Consider the following 9,661-nt stretch of genomic DNA (forward strand, 5'->3'; position numbering starts at 1 on the left):
TTAATTGGAATTGTCGGCAAGTGGATATTTTAAAATTCTGCGAAGCCTAGGGGTATAGATGTAAGTAATAAAATAAGGTACATCAATTTAAAATGGTTGGCATTAGTGATAAAATATAATATAGGTCTAGTAATCTCGACAAGGTTTAATTTTATGTTTGCCTTCATTTGCAGGTTTCTAGATGAAAGTACTCTCAAGAGTGATAATTTCAACTTCATTCCATTTGGTGCTGGGCGCCACCGCTGTATTGGCGAACACTTTGCTCAGCTTCAAATGAAGACCATCTGGTCAGTACTACTAAGGAAATTTGAATTTGACCTTGTTGATGGTCAGTTTCCACCAACTAACTATGCAACCATGATACACAAACCAATCAATCCCAATATTAGGTATCAACTGCGCCAAAAGTCACAGTAAACTTTGGACTACCTTCTCAGGGAATAGATCACCTGTAATATGTAGTGTTGAGTAGGATATTACATATGGACAAAATTTTGATTATAATTGCAAACTATAGTTCGCCCTCTATCCCTGAAACACTACATCTAATCCTAACCTGATTTTAGGGGCTGACTACATTATGTAATTATGTCACATTTTATGTTCAGAACAGCCACATGTGTTTATACCTAAATTATTCTTGGAAATGTAAGGTACAAAAGAATGATTTTATCACCAGTAGTAAAGTGCCGTAGCCAATTTGTTTACTTAAGTAGAGAAATTACAGATTTATGTAAAATGTTTTATTTTGTCTTAATACACGGCTTTCGGGTTAACCACTAGCAGGCTATGTTAGCACATATATGACACTAACAAAGGTACGAAAATGTGAATTTTAATGATTTTTACGATCCTCCGGATGAGCAAATCACTAAATGGGCCTTTATGGGCTCTGGCAGCAACGTTTGGACAGTATTTTTGTGAGACATGAGAGCACATCGGACATATGGAATTGCATTCTGAATATGAAGAATGTCCCGATATCATTTTTTTTAAATTCGCGTTATAATGCATATTTTATGGCAAATGATTTAAAATTGATATTTTTGATATTTTTAATGTTAAAACATTCCTTGAAGTAAACTTTATAAATCTAGTGATGTGAACTTAAAGTGTATGTAGCTGGGATGAAAAACCGAGGATTAAAAATTGAAAACTTTGATCTTTCGTCTTAAAGATATTGCCCCCCCCCCCCCCACCCAACAAATTAGGTCTTTGGGGGGAAAATAATAAAGTTTACTTACTTTTCATAATATGTGGCGAATTTCAAAAACTCAAAATTATTTGATATCAGAAGGACATTCCTCGTATTCAGAAAAATACTATGCAAACTTAAATATCCATTTCCTTAATGTAATGTTAATTTGAAACTATTCTGTTGTAAATAATGACAGTTGTAACAAATTAGTGAAAGAGAATTTATATGTTGAAATGCATCAAAATTCAAGCAGGGTCTTATAAATATTGATAATAATTCTTGTATGAAAATGATAGACTACTAAATGGAAATTATGTTAATAGACGTGGTGGTGTAGTTTTTTATTTTAACAAAATCTGTATTCACAAAGTAAGAGATGATCTAGTTTTAAATCAACTTAAACTGCTTATTATTGAACTAAAGCAGTTTAAAAGGAAACCCATAATAGTTAATGGTTATATGGTATAGACTGCCTGGGACATCTATTGTTCTATTAAATCTTCTTAATCACCTACTTCAAGTAGTTAAGTCAGAAGGGAAAGATTATATATGTGACCCGTTCTGACAAAACAAGAAACAAGTCGCATATTTGACATTTCATCATTTGAATACAAATGTCAGCACAGGACAATAAGCTTCAAAATGATACTAAAATTATATACATAGCATCAATACTTTTCAAGATATGGATAATTTTGCAAATGATACCTTAATATTTTTGCCAAATTGCTATTCTAAGTAATGGGCTAATTAGTTTCCTGCTTTACACAGGATTGAATAGGGATTATCATAGTTCAACTGTCAATTATTGATTAAATAAACCTCTTATTAACCCTAACAAGGAACATGCTTTTTTGCTATCGGAAGACAGATAAGGGACGAAAAAGGAGAGAAGATGAAGAAAGATTTCACTTGGCACCCCCGGAATTGACCCTGGGACCCCTCGGGTGCCACGCATACGATCACCGACCTCATGCCACGGGGAGTCGCTTGCCCGGCCAGCGACTTGGTGCCCATAAATGACTTAGGGTGATTGCGCAATGCCATCACTTGGAATGCATGCATGCGCAGTGGTTTTCCTTGTAAGATTTTGTAAGATTTTTAGGTGTTAGGGTTAATAAACGAGAGATAAGATTAACTCTAGTCAACCAGATAAACATACCTTGGAGCAACCAACGTTGCGGCCAGAACCACTGACCTTCAGCTGGGTTTTGATGTTAAACACATTGACTCCCGATGACGTCACCTTGTGACATCATTTGGCGAGGTAGAGTTCTGATGGTTCTGTCCCTCCCATCACAACCCAGCTGAAGGTCAGTGCTTCTGGCCGCAACGTTGGTTGCTCCAAGGTATGTTTATGTTGTTGACTAGAGTTAATCTTATCTCTCGTTTATGATTCCCAGATGATTGAGAGTATTCACAACTCTTATAAATAATAAGTACATTCAAGGATTTGAAAGTCCACTCAGTCCCAAGGTCAAATACCATGAAATTAAGAATTCAAAAATTTGATTTTGTTTATGGGAATGTCATCTGTAAAGGCATATAACTCAAAGACATGCCTGACGACTTGTTCCGGGTTTTGTTGGAGCTGGTCACATATATGGGTGATTTAAATGTGGTCTATTGTATAAATCCTTCTAAGATATGTAATTCTGGAGTAATTCATGTTGGTATAAGTGATTATTCAATATGTATGAAATTACCACAAGCCAATCAGATCACTTACTCTGTACACATAGTTCTAAAAATAGCCCATTACCTCAACACAAACCAATCAGACACTGTACCCCGATTTTTGGCACCTTGCCAGCACTTTACTACTGTGGTAATTAAGTAATCATGACCATTAGAGTATGATCTAATTGTTGCTAGAACTTTCTCCACATTACTAGATATATGAATTTCTTGATCACTTTAATCATTAGCCTTCTAGAATATTCCATGCACAAACAAATGGAGATAAATATCAAAATAAGTGAAAATTAATGTTTGATGACAAAATATATAACTTTTAATGATTATTATGGAATAATTGTGGGTGGCACATAACAATTCCAAAAATGTTCCCCTGGTCATGAGGTATGTTGTCACCGAGTTTGAGCCCCATACGAGTTACATATGTCCAGATAATACAATTATATGATTTGACCCCAGATGACCTTTCACCTGACCGATGCATGATGCTCCTTAATGTTTCCCTGGTCTTGAGGTTTGTTGTCACCATGTTTGAGCCCTGTACTTCTTACAGATGTCCAGAAAATAAAATTCTAAGATTTGACCCCAGATAACCTTTGACCTGTCCCCTGCAAAGTATTCCAAAATGTTCTCTTGATCATTAAGCTTGTTGTCATGGAGTTTGAGCCCCGTACCCCTTACAGATGCCCAGAAAATGCATTTAGAAAATTTGACCTCTGCATGACCTTTGACCTGACCCCTGCAAAATATTCCCCTGGTCATGAGATTTTTTGTCACTGAGTTTGAGCCCCATACCCCTTACAGATGTCCAGAAAATGAAGATTTGACCCTTAATGACCTTCGACCCCAATTCTGAGTGCAAGCTGTGGGCACTGGGTATAGCGGATGCATATGTGCAAGTGACGTAATATAGTGCTATGTAATATGTGGCAGAAGAAGCATTTTATTTGGTTATATACCGAAAATGCCCCCTTAATGACCTTTGACCCCGATTCTTTTTGCACCCTATGGGCACTAGATATAGCCGATACATCTGTGCAAGTTACGTAATTGTAGAGTGTAACATGTTGGAGGAGAAGCATTTTGAAGTTTGCCAGAAGAAGAAGAAAGAAGAATCGGACAGAAAATTAGGACCTAGCTCGGGGGTTGTAACCAACCCCAACCCCCCTCCCCCCAGCTAGGTAAATGCGCAATCTGTAGCGGTATTAAGCTGGAATGAACTATAAAATTATATCCATAACTCTTTAACATTACTATTAATCTTTAAAAAAAACGTAATACCTGTAAGTATATAACCATGAAAGTGTTATTTTGGGTTTTGATAATAATTTTGTATTTATAATATGGTTAACCCTAGTTAACAAGCTCTTGTAATTATTTTATTATTTTGTATGCTTATTTATGCACGACCCCAAGGAAGAACAACTTTTATTGAATTGGTCTTGCCGTGTTGAAAAAGTCTAATATAATTATAATAGTTAATGAAAAAGAAGTGAAAGCGAGTCCGACTCCGAGTCTTTGTTGTCCGAGTCCGAGTCTTTGATGTCCAAGTCCGAGTCCTCAATGTCTGAGTCCGAGTCCTTATATTATATTCTATTACTCTTATGGCCCATTATTCAAAATGGCACACTGTGATTTGTTAAAACACGTCACGTGAGAGCCCATTATTTAAGAAATAAAGGGTAATGCATTATCCTTTACTTAAGAAATAAAGGGTAATGCTTTATCCTTTACACCCAAATGTGTCCGAGGCAGTAAAACGTAAATAATGGGTGAGGCGCAGCCAAACCCATTATTTAAACGTTTTTACTGCCGAGGACACATTATTTGCGTGTAAAGGATAATGCTGCACCCTTTATTTCTATTCTATTACCAGAAAATAGTGCGATTTAAAGAGAAAATATCATTTTTGGCACAAATATTTTAAGTTGTTTACTTCAAGGGGTGGAGCGCGTACGCGTAAGTGACAGCGCGTATCGCGGAAATATTGCACGCGTAACCAAGCGTAATGCTGTGCGTAGAATGTTACGGCGCTCGACCCATTATTGCAGAATAATGGGCTCTCACGTGACGCGTTTCAACAAATCACAGTGCGCGATTTTGAATAATGGGTCGTGGAGGTAATAGAATTAAGAAATAAAGGGTAATGCATTATCCTTTACACCCAAATAATGTGTCCGGGCAGTAAAAACGTAAATAATGGGTGAGGCACGATTTTGAATAATGGGTCGTAAAAGTAATAGAATTATAAACATAGTCGAAGCATAGTGTTATTTTAATACTATTGTCTGTCCAATTAACTTAGACACCCAGTTTTTGTTACTTATTTGAAAAAATATCCACTTTCAAAGAAAGTCATGAAAGAAAAGTGTTAACATTCGCTGAGACCTAACGGGATTTTTGTGTTTCCAAAGCATTGAGTGAGAGTTTACCAGAAATTCTATTGAAATTGGAAAGTTTTTCTCAACACTTTAAAAATAATCCGGTAGAAGTTGGGTACCACTATTTTGGAAGGTCTCATTATACAGATTTGTAGGTATTGTGATTTTGGATAGTGAATGGATGAATAGTAAATTAATTATACTCCTCACCAAAAACATTTTATAAAAATGAAAACTATAATTCAGTTCATAAAATGCAGACAGTGTTTCTAATTGGCATATTTATTCTTAGTGTATTAACTCAGTGTTCCCAGCTGTCCCTCAACCAATTACAACAATTCGGCGCGGTATTTGAATCAGGAATAATAGACAAAGGGATAGGCATCCTAGACTGCTGCCATTTTGTCTTCGACATGATTTTATTCACGTGTCCTTATACTTCAGTACACAAATATACAAGTTAACAGGTTTACAATATTAAAATTATATTTTGAATAATCAATTATATTCTGTAGTAAATCGATCAAATGACGGTAATTGTTCAGGTATTATATGCTTGATAAAATTAAACTGTCTGACCAGCTAGTATTCTCCTCCGCCGTCAGCGTGATTCCAGACATTCCACGTACCGTGTTGCGAAGGTGGAGGAGACTAAAGCTGTATTAACGAACACGCATGCGTTAAAAATGATGTAGCCTAGGTCGAACAATAGCGTGACGTAGTTTCCGGCATTGTTCCTATGCACTTTCACCCGAGTCCTGTTTGAATCTTGTTCTGTGCATGCCTTTGGCTTGGCCCAATTCCAAGAAAATACAAATTGTATGCCCTATGAATGTTCTGATGTTATTGGTGAGGAGTATAATTCACAATACACTCCAGACGCATAGTAACTTGCCCTATAATTGATTGGCTCCAAACAAAGGATTTGAACAGTGCAGTCCATTCAATCAAATATTGTCATCAACCTATTTGATCGTAGTGTATTTGTTATGCGTGTGAGACGACCTCTCGCGGTAGATTGCAAACATGCTTTTGTTGAATGCATTTGAGTAGACCGCCATTATTGTGAATTAGTAAAAAAAAAAAAAAAAAAGGGTGGCATCACTGATCAATATGCATGATTACAATGTTCAAACACCCCTTACTGTAAATAGATTATCCCATCAAAAGTCATTAGGAATATTCGGCTGGACCCAGATATCTTGCTGTAAATCGGTCAAAATTGAATAAAAGTAGACAAGGAAGAATATTTTTTCAACGCTTTACTACTAATTTCTGTTAGGTCTGACCGTGTTTAGCAACTTTTCTTTCATGACTTTTTTGCCAAAGTAAAAACTTTTCGAAATAAATCCTAAAAACCGGGTGTCTAAGTTATTTGGACTGACAATAGTGTTAAATCCACAAAAAGCCCTAGTAGTGATAATAATATAATAATAAACATTGTTCCTGCCTATCAATTCATATTCTATTACCTCCACGACCCATTATTCAAAATCGCGCACTGTGATTTGTTGAAACGCGTCACGTGAGAGCCCATTATTCTGCAATAATGGGTCGAGCGCCGTAACACATTCTACGCACAGCATCACGCTTGGTTACGCGTGCAATATTTCCGCGATATGCGCTGTCACTTACGCGTATACGCGCTCCACCTTGAAGTAAACAACTTAAAATATTTGTGCCAAAAAAATGATATTTTCTCTTTAAATCGCACTATTTTCTGGTAATAGAATAGAAATAAAGGGTGCAGCATTAGCCTTTACACGCAAATACACTTCTAGTGCCCGTTTCTATTCATCGTTATGTATTCTTCTCCCGTGCATTATTTTCGCGAACTACCCTTCACAGCCCAAATTATATAAACCTGCACGCTAAACAATGCATTATCTAAAACCTGCACGCTAAACAATAGATTCGGTACAATTACCGAATAGGGTGCAACTCGCTAGACTTGAGTCCAGTCCTCGTTTACGGAGTTTAGGGTTAGGGTTTAGGGTTGGGGTAGGGCAGTCTTGTAATAAGACTAGTAGAGTTGCATCCTATTCGGCAATCGCTCGTGCAAATATCATTGTCATAAATTATGATTAATGACCTCAAATAAATCAAACATCAAATGAGAATAATCGAGCTTCTATTAATTAAAAAGGGCCAAAAACAGGTGGATCATAATTATACAAGATGACACCATTGCAAAATATTCAGCATTTTACAAATGAAATACATGTAGGCCTATATCTAAAATAACATAGCTGGGCCCGGGAAACACACACTAGCGCATAATATCATGATCATGCTTTATAATAACATAGGATTGTGTTTGAAGGCCTATGATAATACTGAACAAATTGTTAAATCCCAATGTCGTGTCTTTTAATATAAGTAGATTTTAAAGTTCAAATTATAGAGCTATATAGTCCAGTTGATATTCACCGTAGTACTAGTCGGACATCTAAATCGATCGTTTCCAGGTGAACTGGTTCAGTGCTCTCTGTGTTCGAAACCACCACAATATTAAATGATCACAACATAAAGTCAATTGGTTACAAACCATGCGTGAATAAGTTACTAAAGTATGACGTATGGCGCAATCGATACCATTGATAGCTAACTTATACAGGGATTGATTTTCTTTACCAGTTAAATGCTACGTAGCTGGTCAATGTCCTGACGGTGTTTTTAAAATGTAAGATATTTTCCCTAATATTAAAACTAATATAATGAATGCAGCAATTAATATTGCCTATTGTTTTAATAGGCCTACACTCAAAGTGTATGACGGATAATGTACTCGTGCAAATGCATTCGTCAAGATAATTGCACTTGCCATGGAGTTATTGCATTTAGCTCTTGAGCCTATCGGCTCTCGAGCTAAATGCAATAACTCCACGGCGCGTGCGATTATCTTGACGAATGCATTGCACTCAGTTCATTATCCTTATCATATATGTCCTCGGCAGTAAAACGTTTAAATAATGGGTTCGGCTGCGCCTCACCCATTATTTACGTTTTACTGCCGAGGACACATTATTTCGTGTACAAAATAATGCATTATAGACCGTCAGGAGAGAGACATTTTGGTAGACGAACGAGGTACCAATATCTGACCACAGACGTGTGTAGGGGGTCACTTGAAATTAACGGAATTGCGTGTCTGCCGGGTTCCACCCACTGTGTGTGCCCCAGGGGGCCCTCCAAATAGCTAGAAAAATAGGTTCAGGGTAGATTAGCGTGGTACCATTCAAAACCACCACCATAGTGTGCGCAACGTTCTCCATATATCAACATCACAAACGGCAGACATTTTAACTTCTGTCAAAGGCCTGTCAGACCCACAGGCCCCCTGAAAATCAGCCAAACATAGATAGGCAAGGTACCACTTGGGAACAATTCCAAATGAATGAGTGTAGTGTATAGAATACTAAATGGACAATAACAGACACATAGTCCCCTGCACTACCGGTATCAGACACCCTAAAAGTACCGCCGGCCCCCCTGCTTTCAACTAGCCTAGGCTAGATATTGTCGATACCACTCACAAATGATCTTAAATGAACAAACATAATTCATAGAACGCGAAATAGGGTATGACAGACATTTTGTCTGCTGCAATACCGAAAACAGACACCCCAAAATGGACCACTACCCCCAGCTTGCCAACTAGCCCGGGCTAGATATTGTCGGTACCACTCAAAAAAATCTTAAATGAACAAACATACTTCATAGAACAAGAAATAGGGTATGACAGACATTTTGTCTGATGCAATACCGATACCAGACACCCCAAAATTATCCCCTACCCCAGCTTACCAACTAGCCCAGCCTATATATTGTAGGTACCATTCAAAAAGAATCCTAAATGAACTGACGAGCACATTTCATAGAACACCTAATAGGTAATGACACACATTTATCTGCTGCACTAAATATACCAGACCCTCCACCCCCCACACACACACACAAAATGGGACATCCCACCCAACTTACTAACAAGGCCAGGCTACATAAGTAATATGTAATACCCACAGTACAAAACGAAACTCTTCAATGCAATTATTGACGTTTTGTGTGACAACTAAATAGCCCGACAATCGGTATTGTGTTTCAAATAAATTCAAAAACAATTATTTTCAAATTAGTTTTGTGTTATCATGATGTCATGTCCACAGAATTTACACTAAAGAAAACATATTAAATATTTCAAAGAACTTACTCAATATGCCTCGAAAATTCATGATTTCAAGAACATTTTAATACAGGGTGTCCCAAAAAAAGAGGCCCCACATTGCGCCCTCTTTTTCTCCTATTTCTGAAAAGTTGACCAAATATATTTTGGTATGTAAAGAAACCTTCAATCGTTAGCTTTAATAAACCAAAACAATTATTT

The 9,661-nt window shown here is 37.0% G+C and overlaps 1 protein-coding gene across 1 annotated transcript in view; it reads left to right on the forward strand.

Annotated features, from left to right (window-relative positions):
* Window positions 1-1,020, forward strand: part of LOC140166569 (lanosterol 14-alpha demethylase-like) — a 36,716-nt gene extending 35,696 nt beyond the window's left edge. Inside the window, exon 12 of the mRNA XM_072190065.1 lies at window positions 174-1,020. Within this exon, the coding sequence (XP_072046166.1) occupies window positions 174-417 (244 nt within the window). The 3' untranslated portion in view covers window positions 418-1,020. The remainder of the gene's footprint in view (window positions 1-173) is intronic.
* The last annotated feature ends 8,641 nt before the right edge of the window (window positions 1,021-9,661 follow it).

The sequence above is a fragment of the Amphiura filiformis genome, chromosome 12 (assembly GCF_039555335.1).
Source record: "Amphiura filiformis chromosome 12, Afil_fr2py, whole genome shotgun sequence".
Taxonomy (NCBI): Eukaryota; Metazoa; Echinodermata; class Ophiuroidea; order Amphilepidida; family Amphiuridae; genus Amphiura; species Amphiura filiformis.